Below are 19,158 nucleotides of genomic sequence, written 5' to 3' on the forward strand. Positions count from 1 at the left end.
AGCTAAGCAAATGCCTGTTTACACTAGGATGGATATACTCATTGTGGTGATTCACGCAGTAGAATTCTCCAGAGCAACCACAGCTGAAGGTCTACAGCTCCCTGCATTATTATGGACAAATCTTACAAACATTTGGTTGAACAGAAGAAGCCACACACACACACACACACACACACAGAGCGCAGAGAAGTTTCATGTTGATGTAAAGAACCAGAACAAGCAAATTTAACCCATGCTGTTAGAAGTTAGTGTAGGCATTACCTTTGGAGAGAAGTTACCGGAAAACATGAGAGTGCTCAATTTTTTTTTTGGGGCCGCGCCGCACGGCATGTGGGATCTTCCCGGACCGGGGCACAAACCCACGTCCCCTGCATCGGCAGGCGGACTCTCAACCACTGCGCCACCAGGGAAGCGTGCATGTGGGATCTTGATTCCCCCACGGGGGATCTGCATTCGGGGTCTTAGTTCCCCAGCCAGGAATCAAACCCATGCCCCCTGCAGTGGAGGTGCAGTGTCTTAACAACTAGACCACCAGGACGTCCCTGATATGTGCACTTTTAATCTAGTACACATCAATAAAAGTCAACACACACACACACACACACACACACACACACACACACACCCTGAGATACATCAGAGGAAAACTGCTGAACCCCAAAGACAAAATCTTAAACGCACTGAAAGAAGAAGGATACATTACTTTCAAAGGAACAACGAGAAGAGTTACAGTTCATTTGCAACAAAAATGATTAATACCATATTTAAGTGCTAAAAAAAAAATAAAACAAAAACTGCCAACCTAGAACTCTACAACAAGCGAAAACTTCAATATTGGCGGTGAAATACAGACATTTCGGCAATGAAAAATTGTATTATTCACCAACAGATGGGCACCAAAAGAATGAAAGTTTCAGGCAAAAGGAGAATAATCCCAGTAGAAACAGAGACATGCAGGAGGGAAGGAAGAACCATGGAAAGGGTAAATATTTGAGTAAAGATAGGAATTTCGAAGGATGATTCCATCGTTAATGAATTAATAGAACATTAGCACACATTTACTCTGTATTTGATTTCAAAAATCATTTTGACGTATTGAGCCTTGGGCATGAATGTTCTCCAGTTGGAGATCCATGTGTCAGAAGGATGCAAAGGTTGGGGGCCTTACTGTGAATAGTGAGGGATGACAGCTCCACATCAACTTCCGGAAAGAAAAAACCAGAATAACTGCCCTGATGGACCTGCTGGCCTAGGAGGAAGCTGTAGATACTAATTCTTGAGCTTATTTATTTATTTATTTATTTATTTATTTATTTATTTATTTATGGCTGCGTTGGGTCTTTATTGCTGCACGCGGGCTTTCTCTAGTTGTGGTGAGCAGGGGCTACTCTTTGTTGCGGCGCACAGGCGTCTCATTGCGGTGGCTTCTCCTGTTGTGAAGCACGGGTTCTAGGTGCAAAGGCTTCAGTAGTTGTGGTTCGCTAGCTCTAGAACGCAGGCTCAGAAGTTGTGGCGCACGGGTTTAGTTGCTCCACGGCATGTGGGATCTTCGCGGACGAGGGCTTGAACCCCTGTCCCCTGAATTGGCAGGCGGATTCTTAACCACTGCGCCACCAGGAAAGTCCCTGTAGATGTTAATTCTTTTAGCCATTCTTTTCCTAAGTAGTCAGCCTGTCCCCATATCCTCCTTGCATATGCCCTTCAGGTACGATGGGAATAGTAATTAGGATCCAACGAGGAAAACAGAAACTATTCTCTGTATTTAAAACAGCGAGAACTAAATCCAAATGTTACTCTGAATTGGATCCTTGCACAGGAAAAGAACATTAGTGAAAAAACGGATTAATTCCAAATAAAGTCTGTACTAGTTAATGATTGAATCAATGTTAATTGCTTGTTTTTGACAGATGTACTATGGTTATGCGAAACATTAACATTAGGGGAAACTGGGTGAAGGGCATATGGATTTTTCTGTGTCTTTGCAACTTTTCTGCAAATCTAAAATTATGACAAGGTAGGTTTGTTTAAAAAATAAGTTAGCAAAGATCTAAACAAACATTTCTCCAAAGAAGACATAAAGATGGCCAACAGGCACATGAAAAGATATTGAACATCGCTAATTATTAGAGAAATGTAACTCAAAACTACAATGAGGTATCACCTGTCAGAATGGCTGTCATCACACATATATATGGAATCTAAAAATAAAAATGGTTCTGAAGAACCTAGGGACAGGACAGGAATAAAGATGCAGACGTAGAGAATGGACTTGAGGATACGGGGAGGGGGAAGGGTAAGCTGGGATGAAGGGAGAGAGTATCACGGACATATATACACTACCAAATGTAAAACAGATAGCTAGTGGGAAGCAGCCACATAGCACAGGGAGATCAGCTCGGTGCTTTGTGACCACCTAGAGGGGTGGGATAGGGAGGGTGGGAGGGAGACGCAAGAGGGAGGAGATACGGGGATATATGTATATGTATAGCTGATTCACTTTGTTATACAGCAGAAACTAACACAATATTGTAAAGTAATTATACTCCAATAAAGATGTTAAAAAAGAAAGAAAGAAAGAAAGAAAAGAATGGCTATCATCAAAAAATCTATGAATAATAAATGCTGGAGAGGGTGTGAAGAAAAGGGAATCCTCCTACACTGTTGGTGGGAATGTAAATTGGTGCAGTCACTATGGAGAACAGTATGGAGGTTCCTTAAAAAACTAAAAATAGAACTACCGTATGACCCAGCAATCCCACTACTGGGCATATATCTGGAAAAGATGAAAACTCTAATTGGAAAAGATACATGCCCCCCAATGTTCACTGAAGCACTATTCCCAATAGCCAAGACAGGGAAGTAACCTAAGAGTCCATGACAGATGAATAAAGAAGATGCGGTCCATATATGCAATGGAATATTACCCAGTCATAAAAAAGAATGAAATAATGCCATTTGCAGCAACTTAGATGGATCTAGAGATTATCATACTAAGTGAAGTCAGACAGAAAAAGACAAATATTATATCACTTACATGTGGAATCTAAAATATAGTACAAATGAACTTATTTACAAAACAGAAACAGATTCACAGACACAGAAAACAAACTTATGGTTACCAAAGGTGAAAGGAGGGGAGGGATAAATTAGAAGTATGGGATTAACAGATACACACTACCATATATTAAATAGATAAACAAGGATTTGCTGTATAGCACAGGGAAGTCTAATAATAACCTATAGTGGAAAAGAATTGAAAAAAAGAATACGTAACACCCACGTATTCTTTTTCCATATATATATATATATATATATATATATATAAAACCAAATCACTTTGCTGTACGCCTGAAACTAACACAATATTGTAAATCAACTATACTTCAATAAAAAAATAAGTTAGCAGATACATATTTTCTAAAAAGAAAAGAAGGATCAATGGTGTTGACTGCAATAAAAATGCACAAAATGCACAGTGAGAGTTGTGAGGTTCTGTTTTATTTGGGGACATACTGAGGACTGTTGCCCATGAGACAGCCTCTCAGAGAGCTCTGAGGAACTGCTCCGATATCAGCATCTATGTGATTTTGGAGAAGGCGTACATGCCGTCAAGCACACATCTACGTAGAAAGTTGCTGCTACTCACGAGGAACAGATACCTTAGTTAATGACTTTAGTGCTTTTCTAAGTACGAGAAGATGCAAGAAATTGGGTTCATAAAATCTTCTCCTGAAAATATCTAACTCTCTGAAGGCCTGTTCTGCCAGCTTTCCCAGAGCACAGAGTGCCTCATTCCAGATCCCTGCCTTGAACACCCTTCAGGGTGTGTCGAAAGTGAGTAACTCCAGTGACTAATGACTCAATCCTTGTAGAGCCAGATAGAAAGTGACATTCTTTGGTTGGCAGTGATCACCTGGGACCAAAGAGTATCGACCATAAAAATAAAATAGCCAGTTTCCTTAGCAGCAAAATGGTTTATTTGGGAATCGCAGAAAATTGCTATTTGGGACAGGCCAGCTATGGTGGATCACAGGCAAGTCTAAAGAGATAAAAGGGAGGTCACCTCTCATCGGGTTTTAGGAGGAAACGGGGAAGGATTGTTTTGAACAGAAATTCACTGAAGAACAAGAGTTAGACGTTTGACATTTTCTCATTGGCTGGAAGCAGTGGTTAGAGCATTGTTGCTGGGGCACGGAAGGATCTTCCTTCTTTTTCTTAAAGCAGGGGATGAAATTCCCATGTAATTAATGTCCTCCCTTGTCTAAATAATTCTCGTCTTCCTTCTCCCTACTGGGAGTGCAGGCTGCACCAAGTGCTACATGCCTGAGGGTTCCCCTTTCAGGGCTTCCCGGCTCCATTTTAAATGAGGTTACTTTGCTTATTTTCACAAAGGGAACAAGGAATCTTGGTGGTGATGGAAATCTTGACTATGATGGTGGTTTCACAACTACCAGAGCTCACTGAATTGCACGTATTTAATGGATGCAGTTGGTTGTCTGCAAATTATCCTTCAATAAACCTGATAAAAGCCACTAATGAAGATGAGAGAGAGAGAGAGAGACCAGAAAAACACGGATACATAGGGCTGGCTGGTGTTAATCAACGAGGGTGACCCCTGGACTTTATCCTTTAGCCTTTACCATCTGCAAGGCCATGAAAATAAAACTTAATGCATCACTGTCAAGGTGAGAGTCATGTTCAGCCTTCAACTTGACTCCGGGGAATCTTGTCTTCCTTTAATTTTTGACTACATAGCCTTGACTTAGTGTTCATTTCTTTGAGGCATTTAAGAAGACCTTTAAAATAGTCTATTAAGCAATTTTAGTTTTTAAAATAATTATTATTTTAAAATGGAGCATGGTCCACAGATTTAGTCTGAAATTTTGACAGAAAATCTAGTATATTTATTATTTACTTATTAAGAATTCCAGGGATAGGCTGTCCCAGGGCTGGTTCAGCATTTGGGGACCTTCTATGAACCCTGGATCTTGTATTCTTTCCCCTCAGTTTGTTCAGTATTTCTGCTATTGTAGTCAAGCTTGTTGCCTCATGGTTGCAAGATGGCTGCTGCAGCTCCAGATATCACATCATCATGATATAGCTGCCCATGGACAGGAGAAAAGGAGGCAAAAGTCTTATGAGACTCTCTGTTATTAAGAGACAAATATGATTCCCAGAAACCCTGATATATCCTGCTTTAAGTATCATTGGCCATATATGCTCATGTGCCCCCTCTGGACCAATCACTGCAAATGGGATTGCTGGATTGCCTTAACCCAAATTTTATCCTCTGCACTCCCCCCATCCCTCAGCTCCAGGGTTGGAACATAGCCACTCAAACAGAACTAGGTTTCTGTTAATAAGGAAAAAGTGAGCATCGGCTGTTGTGTAGACATCAATGTCTGGCACAGCTACCCCCTGGGAGAAGCAGCTCTTGCCTGGCCTCAGGGGCAGTGGACGTGAGATTCCATGATGGGGCTCCTGTCCTACTGGGCTCCGTGTGCACAAACGCCCTCCCCATCCCTGGTCCTGCTCTTTATTTCAGCACCCAGCTGGGTGCCCCACCTGATCCCAAGCCCAGGGCCAGCTCCCAAGGTCTGTCTCCTGATCATCCAATCCCTTTAGGATTTTGCATGTGCTGATGGACCAGCCTCCCTTTCCCTGGTTCCCATGCCACTTCGGGAAGATAGGCAGAGAACCCATGTTAGTGAGATATTTTTAATGAGCTCAGTACCTTGCTGGGAATGTAACATATATTGTAATATTAACTACCTGGAGGGGGACTTGGGGCTTCCCATTTTAAACACAAGGAAATGTCGGCATAAAGCGGTGTGACTCTTTGCCCAAGAACAGATGGCTATCGTGTGGAGCTGGGACCAACAGTCAAGTCAGTTTGCCGCACAAATCCGTGTTCTGCTCGCCCCACAGATTGAGAATGAGGCTCCCACCTCAAGGGGTGCATCCAGAGATGAGTTCAGTGCACAGGGGGAACAAACAACTTTTGGAAGCCAGGCCCCACCTCTGTCTCGTCAGTGGGAAGCGTGGATGGGAGGGGAGAGAGAGCTCTTCCCCTTTGTGTGAGGCCGTTGATGTAGAAACCCCAGAAAGGGGCCCTAGCCACCACATCCTCTTCTCTCGTGTCGCCTACAGGCTCTCTCCTTCACTCACAAACTCCAGGACGGTGCCGGGGGCAGGGTCTGGGCCATGTCCCCCCGTCCCACCACCCTCCTGGGCCTGGGTGAGTCCTGGAATGGAGGGGTAGGAATCCAGGGGCAGAGGGGCTCTGCTTCCCAGCTCCGTCCCGACTCCAGCCCAGAAGACGCTGGGGCCCTGGCGGGGCAAAGTGGTCCCCCTCAGCTCTGGCCAAGACCTAAGTCTTACCATGGAAGGTTCAGTGCTGGAAATGGTGCCTGGGTATGGGGTTGAGTTCAGACTGAGAAGGGATGGGGGGCAGGGAGGAACACCTGCTTGGAAGAGGGGTTGGGGGTTTGTCTTGAGACTATTTCAGAGCAAGGAGGGGGCTCGTACTCAGATGCAATGTTGACCGGGGTGTCGGGAAAGTATGGGACGATGACCACCCCCTACCCCGCTGGCTCCTCAAGGCCCCCGCTTGACTGCGGCCCCATGAGGGAACCGTACAGTGGGCGTCTTTCTCACTAGAACTTCTCTTCCAGTGCTCTGTCTGGGTCACACGATGCACACACAGGCGGGTGAGTCTTCTCCCCAATCCCCTCTGCACCCCGCAGGCAGATGTAGCTGAGAGTAGAGCCGATCCTGGGGGCCCTGACATACACCTCGAATTGCAAACAACCCCCAATGTATAACCCTCGCCCAGGTCTCTCCCGCGTTCTCCCCCTCTGCTCTTGATGGCCCCCAGGGACGATTCAGATCATACAGACCAGGCTGAACTCACGAGCTCTCCCCGCACAAGCCCAGATCTCCCTCGGCAGCCCCTGGGCAGAGAACATGACCTCGCCAAGGGCAGACTCAGAATCATCCTCAATCCCACCGTCTCCATCCTCCCGTACGGACTGTATCACACAATGATGTGGTTTTAAATGATCATTTAAAAGTTTTACTTAAAAACTTTAAATATCTATATAGTATATAATTTATCTTCAGGAAAACCGTAATCTTCCTTCGAGTCCTCTCACAGTTTACCTTCAGACAGACTGAGACCCACGCATCTCTCTTTGGTCTGGATCTGTCTGTCCCAATGCTGTCTGGCCCACTTATCTCAGTCACCTTGGTTCTCTTTCCCTTTCTAAAGGCCATCTTCCCACTCAGCTCCAGACCTCCGCACCACCCTAAATGCCCGGTGTCCCCTGTCCCTCGGCCTGGGGAATTCATCCCTGACTTCAGATCTTGGCTCAGATATCTCTTCCCTCGGACCTCCCAGAGGACAGCAGCTCTGCCTCCTGTCTGCCCCCGAGATTCCCACACTCACCCCGAGGGCATGTATCACCGTTTGTACCCGTGGATTTGCACAATTATTTGTCAATGGCTATCCTCTCTCTAGACTTTCAGCCCCAAGAGGGCAGGCATCCTGGGTGTTTCTCATATTTGTGGAACCAGTGGTACATGGAAGCATCAGTAAACAGATAGATGAGAGCTAAGGTGTGGTCAAAAGAAAGAAAGAGCGAACGAGTGACCTCTGCCAGGCCCCTGCCTCTATGGGATTTTGCTGAATGAGAGGCCAGCTTCCTGTTTCAGGGCTACAAACCCGCTATTCCGCCTGCCCCCAGCCTAGTTGAGACATCTGGGGTTTCCAGAGCCTCAGTAACAAGGAAATGGAAATGAGCTGAGACGAAGGTAAAAATACAGAGAAAACCCAGGGATGAAAGCACAGAAGACTCGCATTGGACAGAGATCCTCGCCTGCTGGGGAATGTGGGATCAGATCTGTGCTCCAGCTCCTACACACACACACACACACACACACACACACACACACACACACACACACCCCACTGCCACTCTGCAGACTGCGTCCCTCACCCCACACAATCCCACCTGGGACTGGCAGCTGCCCTTCAGACCAGCCCAGATCATTCCTACCGACTGAGACCCCTGCTTTCCTTGTCCCAGGAATGACCCGATCATTCCCATCCTGCGCCACCCTCCCAGCTATCTGTCCCCCTAGAGTGGCCGTGGGCAGGGAGGGAGCCGCCCCCTGCAGCAGACATGCCTGGGGGCCCAGCCTGCTCTGACACCTCCCATGTCACCCTGAGCAAGACGTGACCAAGTCTCAGGGTCCTTAAGTCAAGTGGGGAAAATCACTCCGCAGTGATGGGAATTTATATGCTCATAGAATGGACATGGGGGGGTCTTTTGGGGGAGGATGATGGAAATGGTCTAAAATTGGATTGTGGGACTTCCCTGGTGGTCCAGTGGTCAAGACTGAATGCTTCCAATGCAGGGGGTGTGGGTTTGATCCATGGTTGGGGAACGAAGATCCCACATGCAGTGCAGCCAAAACAAAATTGTATTGTGGTGATGGTTGCACAACTTTGCAAGTTTAAAAAAAAAAAAGTACTGAATTGAGCAACAAAAATGAGTGAATTATGTGATGTGACGATTTTCACGTAATGGATGCTGAGACTCTGCTCTTACCCATCCCAGGGACCCTGCCCAGTCGCTCCACCAGGGCTGAGCCCGACTCTGTAAGCCCCCAGGGGTGGCCTGTGACCATTGTGTGCAGGGGCCCTGCTGGGGCTGAGGAATTCCGTCTGGAGAGGAAGGAAGATAGGAGTGACTTCAAGGATGAGAAAACTGTGTTTCAAATTGGTCCAAACCAGACAGAGGCCAGATTCGGCATCACCGTTGTGAGTGGAGACACTGCCCAGCATTATCAGTGCCTCTATCGAGAAGGTGATCACTGGTCTGAGCCCAGTGAGCCCCTGGAGCAGGTGGTGACAGGTGAGGAGGTCTCTGCTCTGCCCTCAGGTTTGCCCCAGGTCCCTGGACCCTGTCCCCAGCTGTGTCCTCCGTCCACAGGCTCCCCTGCCCCCTCCTGACCCCCAAGCCCTCTGGTTTCCTCTTCCCTCTGCACACACATCTCTCTGCCTTCACATCTGGCTCAGGTCCCTGGAGCCTGGTCTCACCTGGACACCACGGTGACCTGGGCACTCAGCCCCAGCATCAGGGTGGGCACAGAGCTGTCCCTGCTGGGCTGGCGGGGGGTGCGCTTCCAGAGATGGGGTGAGGACAGACCCCTTCAAGGGAACCTGTGTCTTTTCCCTCAGATAGTGTTCACTGTCCTTTCCACTGGGTGAGAATCTGTGGGCCCCCTAGGCCATGTGTCCCCTGTGGTGTGGCCCACCCTCCATCGGGCACATCACATGGTCCTAGACCCCTGACCAGGGCTGGATGGTGCTTTGGGGGACCTCTGGGATGAGGCTGTCCCTGTCCCTGTGTGCAGTCAGCCCCCAGGATGTCCTGGAGTCAGTGCCCATTGGGGACACTTTGACCCCCTCCACACCCTCCTGGGGCACCGACCCCACCGTGCTGCTTAGGGGACACAGGAGTTCACGTACACAGGACACCCGCTTAAATATGCTGCCAAATGGGACAACCTGGAGAAGTGCTAATCTTATTAATACCGAGGAAATATTTTCTTCTCACCGCGTGTGCACCAGACACCCTCCTGCCGTGGGACTGATGTACGTGGTGAGTGAGGAGAAAGGGTCCCTGGCTTCCCAAACTTTAGCGGGAGAATTCATTGGAATGAATAATAGGGATGTATGTAAGTATATATGGGCATATAAAAATATACACATATAACTTACAATGTAAAGTTTCAGATCTATAATTTAAGTAAATTAGAATACAGTTACACTATTAAATATATAATACAATATAATATACATTACTATATTGTTACATGAGTAATGTGTGGTATATATTATGTTATCATGTATTATGTATTACTATAATCTGTATATGTAAATATTAAAATGTGTACCATAATATATATTAAATATGTATAATTGATATATTTTTATGTATAGAATAATTATGTATAATTTAAATTATTCATATAAATTAAATTATACATATGTAAGTTAAAAACACATAATTTAAAACATATTTATATTTACTATTTAAGCATATTTATATAATATGTAATATACATTATAGATGTAAACATATTGCTATATATTATTTGTACGTGTATAACATATATGCTATTCTAAATCGTAGTAAATGTCATCAGGGGAAGCTCAAGCAGCAATGGCGTTAAAACGCAGGATGGGGTCGTGGACCCTGGACCAAGGATACAGTGTTGAGGAAAGGATGCTCCAAGAAATGAAATTTTCTATTTTAAAGGATGTTGAGGACTCAACCTCTGGAGCAGTGGGAGGGAGGGGGCGCTGACCAGAAGAGGGGATGAAGCGCTCCGACCTTGTGGGTGTACCAGCCCCCAAGACCTCAGCTGGACCACCTGTAAAATGAGCCATGCTGAGCACAGCACTTAGGAGATATAAAGGAGGTGATGGACAAAAGGCGCATGCGTGGAGTGCAGCTCGTGGCGGGTGTTGCATCCTCTCACCTGCTAAAGGCTGGGCTTCAGGCAGCTCGAGGACGTCGGGTCTTGGCTTCTTCACTCGCAGAAGAGAGTTTCCGCCCCATCAGGGATTGCTGCGAAAAACAGAAGAGATCAGAGATGGGGATTCTTGTGTTTGGGGTGGGAACCCAGAAGGAGGTGAGCAGGCAGAGGTTCCCGCTCTCGATTCCTACTGGGTTATCGTCTCTGTAAAGGTGCACAAAGCACAGAGAGCAGCGCTGTCCCACGCAGCCTCCTGCAGGAAGGAGATGCTGTGTATCTGCGTCATCCCGGGAGGGTGTCATTAGCCAGGGGTAGCGCAGTGGCTAGTGCAGCTGGCGATCTGACTTTTAAGTTTAGTTAACCTAAATTTCAGTGAAAATTGTCCCGCGTGACTACCGTGGTGGTAACCATCCTCACAGAAAGGTCCATGGGGCTGTTCCAGAAGAAGCAGGTCGGGGTCCGGGGAGGAGACCCCTTGGAGGTGGGGATGGGGGACTCAGAAGCTTCTCTGTCCAGATCAGGCCTCTGACCCAGACCCTCCTCACTCCTCGGAAACACAGACGCATCCGCAGGACAATGACCGTCCTGATGGGCGAGGGGGACGCAGAAGCACGAGCCCGGTGGTGCTCTTTGGGGAAAGGGGGAAAGAAGGGGCTTTGGTGACGGTCATATCCCAGCTTGACCAGTGCCCTGTGGACAGAGGACTCCAGCGCTCAGACCCGGTTTTGTAAAGTGGAGATCATGTCACAGGACTATTGGGCATGAGAGATTTACGTGTAAGTGGGGACACGACAAGCACCCAGCGCGTGATGGGCATGCTGCCGGTGCTCGATAAATGCATGCTGCTGGTAATCGGATTCCACCCTCCCACCTCCCGCAGGCCTGCCGACACAGCATCTTTATATTCTCATTGGGGTCCCTGTGGCCTTTCTCCTTTGTCTCCTTCTCCTGGGCCTTTTCCTCCTCCATCGTCGGCACGAGAGAACACGGGGTAGGTCTCAGGGACAGGGTGGGGTGACCCGGGCGGGCTGTTCGGGGTGCTGGGAAGAAGGCTTCTCTTCTGAATTCACACCCGACTGTCCCCAGGGCCCCCAAGAAGCAAAGGTGAGGAGCAGAGGCCCCAGGAGAGGTGAGGCTCCTGGGAGTGACCCCCGGGCCCCCAACCCCCTGCCCCCAGGCAGCCCCGAGGGCTCACGTGTTCTTTCCCCTCAGGCTCAGCCCAGCTGTTGACGTCGCAGATGGGACACCAGGTAAAGACAAGGATGGGGGACAGGTCTGGGCGCGGGGAAGTGGGGATTCAGTGCCATCAGGAAGCAATGTGGTTGGGGGCGTTCGGGAGCATTCTAGAATGTTCCAGATGGGGTGGGAGGCCAAATATGAAGCTATGAGGTCAGACGTATTTGCCTCCTAAGGTCCACCCCAGAGAACTGACCCCTTGTCCTCTCCCTGCCAGATCTGGCCACTGTCGACAGACTTCCTGAGAAGAGTGGGGAAGTGGACATCTCAGTAAGCGCTCGCACTAGTCACCTCCTGCTGGGTACCCAAGCCCCTGAAATTAGCAGCTTAACAAAACCATCTCAGTTTCCTGGGCCAGGAATTAGGAATCGGACCAGCTGGGCGGTGGTGGCTCATGGTCTGTCCTGATGTCGCTGTCAAGATGCCAACCAGGGCTGCATTCATCGGAGGCTCAACTGAGGCTGGAAGACCCACTTCCACGATGGCTCAGTCCCCTGGCTGTGGGGAGGAGCCCCATTTCCCCACCACACGGGCTTCTCCATGGCGGCCGGCCTCCTCCAGCGGGAGGACCCCAAAGAGGGAGGAACAGAAGGCACACTGTCCTCTGTGGCCTCCCCTGCAGGTGGCCCTCACTCTGCCATATTCTATTGGTCACACAGACCAACCCTGCTTCTCTGCGGGAGGGGACTACACAACGGCGACTCAGGAGGTGGGATGTGCGGGGGCACCTGGCGTCTGGCCACCAAAGTCTTCCCCTCCCACAGCCCCTCCCTCACCTCAGCCACCCATACTCACCCTGAGTCTCTCTCCTCAGGCCTCTGCTGCAGGAGGTCCCCAGGAGGTGATATATGCCCAGCTGGACCACCCGGCCCTCACACAGAGGGTGGGCAGAGCTGTGTCCCCACTGTCCACAGAGCCCACAGCCAAGTCCAGCATGTATGCAGCCCTTGCCAGAAACTGACCCCAGGCCCACCTGGCCTCTGCACTGAAGACACAGGAGGGCACTCTTGCAAAAGCCTGCAGTGGACATTTGGAAGGTTTCCCTGTGGAATCGGCCCTTCCTGAAGTCATCCGGTCAATTCTCCTGCTGGCAAGAGCTGGAGTCCTGAGACCCCCAATCAACTTCTAGGAGATTCATTCACCATGTGGCCCCTCCCACAATCAACTAGCTCCTTGGAGAGGACGTGTAGCACTTGTTTCAGAGACCCAGCTGTGGTCCCTTGGCTGTTTCCAGAGACCCAGCTATGGTCCCTTGGCTGTTTCCAGAGACCCAGCTATCGTGCTTGGCTGTTTCCAGAGACCCAGCTGCAGTCTCTTGGCTGTTTCTAGAGACCCAGCTATGGTCCTACAGTCACCCAGCTGATTCCAGATATGTTCTGTGAATCCTCCCCTGCCCCCAAAGATCTGTTTTGTTTTCTCAGCTGATTGTACAAACCTTCCTAGAGTTCAGGTGTTGATCCTGACTCTGGGCTATACTTATGCAGCTCATTGCTGATACCCTGTTTTCTGGATCATGCTTCGCCTTGTTCATCAATAAATGTCCTCAGAGGCCCAACTGCGTCAGCCCTGCGTGTGGCGCTGGGGTACACAGGTTCTAGGTCCCAGTCTCTGCCTCCACAGTCACTCAAACGTTAGTGAGGGAAACGACAAAAAGGGCATCCGTGTTTTCTGATCCAAGTGTGCGTCTCAGGGTCAGGGGTGAGAGAGGGAGATGTCTGAGGGGACTTGTGTCTGGGTGAAGGCGCAGAGCTGCCCCGCCTGCACACAGCACCAATCCCCCCAAATGCACATGGCCATGAATGCACAAACGCACACACTGTAAAACGTATACAGGCATGCACAACCCATGAATGCTCGCACACACCCACACATGCACACACCCACACGCACGGACACGTGTGGAGTGGGCGAGGGAGTTGATGAGACCACGACTGCACACGGAGGGTCCCTCGGGCTTTAGGTCCACCCAGAGGAACACGCAGGTCCCCATTTCCCACCCCTACTTCAGTTCATCCCCACTGGACGCCATGCATTCTCCAAACACAAGAGGACCCATCAGCTGTAGGACACTGTCCTTGATCTGACCTTCACCCCGTCACCTGGCTAATGCCCTTCAGGTTTGGGATTGGAGGCTGTTCATCCCAGCAAGCTTGCAGTTGCTGCTGTAACGAACCCCTCACATAGGGGCACCAAACAACACAACTTATTATCCTACAGTTCAGGAGCTCAGAGGCTAACATCAGTTAAACTGGGCTAAAATCAGGGGTCAGCAGGGCTGCACTCCTTCTGAAGGCTCCAGGGCAGAACCCATTCCTTTACATTTAGCAGCGTCTGGGAGCCATCTGCATTCCTTGGCTCGGGGCCCCTTCCTCCACCTTCAAGGAGAACTGTAGCCTCTGCAAATCCTCCCTCTGACTAGGACCCCTGCTTCTGTGGTCGCACCTCCTTCCCTCTCTCTCACCTGCCTCCTCCCTCTTACAAAGACCGTGGTGATTACATTGGGTCCACCTGGAACATACAAGCTCATTCCCCCCCCCCCCCCGAGATCCTTAACTCAATCACATCTGCAAAGACCCTTTTTGCACCTAAGGTAACACAGCAGTTGGCTCCAGGGCGTCGGATGCGGACATCTTTGGGGCTGTTATTCTGTCTACCTGAGCGGGTGTCGGGCCTCAGCACCACCTCCGCTTGTGGGCTCCTCTGGGCTTGAATGCCTCACTCTGAATTCTAAGTACCTCCTTGCAGGAATGTTTCCTTCTTCCACTAGCTTGTGAAATGAGCAATGTTTGAGAGTCTATTTCTTGTGTCCCTAGAACCTCTACGTAAGAGGAGGTCGGGGAGGAAGCAGTGGAGACTGGAAACGCACCCCACAACCCGTTAACTCCCCCACCCCCACCCGGTGCTCAAAGTGACAGACAGGTGGTCCCTGTGTGACAGGACTGTGGCTGCTCACCAGCACCGTGTCCTCCCTTCCTGGGCTCCCAGCGAGATGATCTCCCCAGCCTCCCTGCAGTTATGTGTGTCCTGGGATGAAGTTCACAGTGGCATGTGAGCTGGATGGACGGAGCTTCTTCCAGGCCTGGCCCGTGAACCTGCCACACAAGATCCTCACGGCTCTTCCCTTCTGCTGATGGATGTGGATGCCCTGGGTGACCATGGACCCACACGCTGAGTGTGGCACCTGGTTCCCAGGATGACCCCATAGAATAGAGCCTGCTGTACCCCTTGTATTAGTCATAGTTCAGGTTTCTATAAAGTTGATGCTTTAATATGTGTCATACGTGCATATGCTAGTGTGAAAATTAATAAAGGGAAACCTAATTTAAAACGGAGTTGGGAAGCCCTAAAGGGGAGCTCTCTCACCCCTACCCTCTGCTGCAGCTTACTTTACATTCCTGGGCAGGAAGAAGCTTGATTTTCAGAAGAAGGATGATTTTCTCCTTGCCCAGCAATAGCCCAGCCAATGAGAAACAGCAACAGCCCAGCCAATGAAAAGAGCAACAGGCTAGCCAATGAGAAATAGTCACAACCTAGCCAATGAGAAACAGCACCAGCTCAGCTAATGAGAAACAGCAACAACTCAGCCAATGAGAAAACAGCCTCAGCCCAGCCAATGAGAAACAGTCACAACCTAGCCAATGAGAAACAGCAAAGCCCAGCCAATGAGAAACCACCACCACCCTGACCTCTTGGTTTTCTCCAAGGGACTTTCAGTCAAAGCAGCCCCTTCCAGCCTCCTCTTTTTTCTCTGCAAAGTAACATTCCTCTTCCTTGTTCTCTGGACTTGACTGGTTTGCCATAGTTTGAATGTCCTGAATCGCAATTCCTCTGCCATTCCTAAATAAACTCATTTTGCCAGTAAAATAACATTTAATTTTAAGGTCGACACTGGACACACCTTTTCCTAGATGACCCAATAATATGCCTGAGTCACTTGCGTTGTCCTCCCGCCTCCTCCCTCACTGCCCCCCACCCTGCCCCAGCTCCTGACCAAGAATCCTCTTCCTGGGGTGCACTTATAAAATACAAACCAGTCAATCCAGAGTCCACACCGCACCCCCTCCTTTATGGGGGTCCACAGTCTGGGCCACGATCCACCTGCCCTTGTCACGCTAGGGCCAAGCACATGACAACTAGGGACGCCCCCTCCACCCCAGAACCCGCTGAAATCACTAATCCAGCCAATCCCATGCCTGCTTACCCTTTCCTGCCCATTCCTTCTTGTGGAAACCAGGGTAAAGGCTCCCATTTTCCCCTCACTCCATCTCCTCCTTTCTGTCTCTGGTGCTTCCCTACGTGGCCCTGGTGGGTGGCATGCATGCCCCCTCCTCCTGGGAACTGTGATGAAATATCTCTTCAATGGAAGGCGTCTCCTGATCTGCTCCCTCACATTTTAGAATTAATACACAGTATTTTAAAGCACCTCCCTGCTGAGCTGGAATCAGCTTCACCTGTTTCATGGAAGATGAACTAATTCCTACCACGTGAGTCGTTACACTTTTGGGTCTATTGGCTGCAATAGTTACACAGCTGAAACGCACAGTGAGACGGCCTCCGCCCGGGTACGGGCTTACCCTGCCTTGGCTGCGCAGAAAGCAGATCCCCATATCTGCCTAAGTCTGCTCTTCATCGTCTGTTCCACGTGCACAATGTCAGTCCGCCCAGCGCCCTCTGAATTCCACAGCTGGGAGACCTCATACCTCTCCCCCTGACCCCGCCCCCGCTCCATCACTGACACGTGGGCGGGCCTCACGGACGTGTTATATGAACAGATATAACCAAATATATTCTTTCCTCATGTCAGTTCACACAGATTTAGGTCCGTCCACAATAGCCCACTTGATTACTTAGCCTTGTTGCCGAAGCTACAGGGCTTCTAAACAAGGCCACTCCGTGCTGTCTCAACGTGAAACACTTGGGATCTGCACGACCACGTCTCCGGAGCGGTACCAGCTGCGCCGCCAAGGACGTGGGGTCCCCGGGAGCCCCTCGCCCGGAGAGCCCCGATCCCGCTGTGATTGGGACGTGTAGGTGGTCACCGCCCTACTTAGGGGTCAGACCTGCGGTTCCCACTCGGATTAAAATGAAACGTTATGGCTTCCCTGGTGGCACAGTGGTTGAGCGTCCGCCTGCCGATGCAGGGGACGCGGGTTCGTGCCCCGTTCCGGGAGGATCCCACATGCCGCGGAGCGGCTGGGCCCGTGAGCCATGGCCGCTGAGCCTGCGCGTCCGGAGCCTGTGCTCCGCAATGGGAGAGGCCACCACAGTGCGAGGTCCGCATACCGCAAAAAACAAAAAACAACAAAAAAATGAAACGTTAGCCTGAAAACCCGCTAGGGGGCGCCAGCACTGAGTTCTCAATTTTTTCGTCTTGTGTTATCTTTTTGATAGAAACATAAGAAACCTGCATGCCTGTTACAGGCCTCGTATTTAAAATGTTCTTATATATCTTAAGAATATTTTAAAAATTCAACCTAGATTCAGCCAGCTCTTAAAATGGTGCAATGGCTCTTTTAGTTCTATGCAAACATTAGCATATTTAAACTTTGTACAAACCCTCCAGAGAATGCCCTATTCTTTTCACTTTTTTTTAAACAACTTTATTGGCGTATAATTGCTTTATAATGGTGTGTTAGTTTCTGCTTTATAACAAAGTGAACCAGCTATACATATACATATATCCCCGTATCTAGTCCCTCTTGCGTCTCCCTCCCACCCTCCCTATCCCACCCCTCTAGGTGGTCATAAAGCACCGAGCTGATCTCCCTGTGCTATGTGGCTGCTTCCCACTAGCTATTTTACATTTGGTAGTATATATAAGTACATGCTACTCTCTCACATCGTCCCAGCTTACCCTACCCCCTCCCCGTGAACCCAAGTCCATTCTCTATGTCTGCGTCTTTATTCCTGTCCTGCCACTATGGTCTTCAAAACCTTTTTTTTTTTTTTAGTTTCCATATATATGTGTTAGCATATGGTATTTGTTTTTCTCTCTCTGACTGACTTCACTCTGTATGACAGTCTCTAGGTCCATCCACCTCACTACAAATAACTCAATTTCGTTTTTTTTTATGGCTGAGTAATATTCCATTGTACATATATGCCACATCTTCTTTATCCATTCATCTGTCGATGGACACTTAGGTTGCTTCCAGGTCTTGGCTATTGTAAACAGTGCTGCAATGAATACTGGAGTGCTAGTATCCTTTTGGACCATGTTTTTCTCCAGATATATGCCCAGGAGCGGGTCTGCAGGATCAGATGGTAGCTCTATTTTTAGTTCTTTAAGGAACCTCTATACTGTTCTCCACAGTGGCTGCACCAATTTACATTCCCACCAACAGTGCAGGAGGGTTCCCTTCTCTCCACACCCTCTCCAGCATTTATTGTTTGTGGATTTTTTGATGATGGCCATTCTGACTGGTGTGAGGTGATACCTCATTGTAGTTTTGACTTGCATTTCGCTAATAATTAGCGATGTTGAACATCCTTTCATGTGCCTCTTGGCCATCTGTATGTCTTCTTTGGAGGAATGTCTATTTAGGTCTTCTGCCCATTTTTCGATTGGGTTGTTTGTTTTGATGATATTAAGCCTCATGAGCTGTTTGTAAATTTTGGGGACTAATCCCTTGTCAGTCACGTCATCTGCAAGTATTTTCTCCCTATCTGTGGGTTGTCTTTGTTTTGTTTATGGTTTCCTTTGCTGTGCAAAAGCTTTTGAGTTTAACAAGCTTTTCTTCTTGAACTAGACAAGTTGATACTAAGCTCCACATGGAAAAATAAAAACGTAAGAATACTTAGGAAAACACACAAAGAGAAGAGCTATGCGGGTAGTGGGGACGAGATCAACCAGAAATTAAAACACACCATACAGCCTCTGAGTCGTGAGGAAATAAGAAAGCCTAGATGCGCCTGCTTATTATGACAGAAGAAACACAAGAAGGATTGGCCGTATCTTACAGGCATTTAAAAGTACTGGGATATTATAAACAAGGTGATTTCCATGTGAATGGGTGCATTTGGGAGAAGAGAAGCTTTTGCTGTGGCATAGGGGCAGTAGCTGCTAAACTTATAAAGTGAAAATTTAATAAGGAGCAAGATACGTACAAACTCTCAAAGTACCTCCCCACAGACCAGTGATTAATTACAAAGGGGAAACAACAGCTTTACTCTGGAGAAACCTGGGGCATGCCGAATTAACCAAGTTAGGAAAGACCAAATCACCAAAAAGGAAAAACAAGGCCAATATGGCTTGAGTGGTATTCCACCCCAAAATGCACAACTTGCATCTAACCAGGAAGTGCTTTGGGCAAAGCTCCTATTCTGTGTGCATCATGCTTCCTTTCTCTGCAGGGTCTCCCCTTCCTCAGGAGC

General features: G+C 48.7%; 2 protein-coding genes across 4 annotated transcripts in view; one reads left to right on the plus strand and one right to left on the minus strand.

The window, feature by feature from the left end:
• Positions 1–19,158, minus strand: part of LOC114908066 (NACHT, LRR and PYD domains-containing protein 7-like) — a 582,624-nt gene that overhangs the window by 461,990 nt on the left and 101,476 nt on the right.
• On the plus strand, positions 6,108–13,383 carry LAIR1 (leukocyte associated immunoglobulin like receptor 1). 3 transcript variants are annotated; one of them, XR_003797034.1, is made up of 8 exons: positions 6,108–6,238; positions 6,675–6,710; positions 8,622–8,918; positions 11,429–11,539; positions 11,635–11,677; positions 11,761–11,798; positions 12,002–12,493; positions 12,599–13,383. XR_003797034.1 is itself a non-coding variant. In XM_029245228.1 (8 exons), the coding sequence occupies exons 1-8, from the start codon at positions 6,205–6,207 to the stop codon at positions 12,743–12,745; spliced, it is 759 nt and encodes a 252-aa protein (XP_029101061.1). In that variant the 5' UTR covers positions 6,108–6,204; the 3' UTR covers positions 12,746–13,383. The 3 variants fall into 3 exon arrangements, 2 of the variants coding, with proteins under 2 accessions (XP_029101061.1, XP_029101075.1); XM_029245228.1 differs by having other exon boundaries at positions 12,002–12,054; XM_029245242.1 differs by lacking the exon at positions 6,675–6,710 and having other exon boundaries at positions 6,114–6,238; positions 12,002–12,054.

The sequence above is a fragment of the Monodon monoceros genome, unplaced genomic scaffold (genome assembly GCF_005190385.1).
Source record: "Monodon monoceros isolate NGI ecotype Baffin Bay Population unplaced genomic scaffold, NGI_Narwhal_1 Super_Scaffold_10, whole genome shotgun sequence".
Taxonomy (NCBI): Eukaryota; Metazoa; Chordata; class Mammalia; order Artiodactyla; family Monodontidae; genus Monodon; species Monodon monoceros.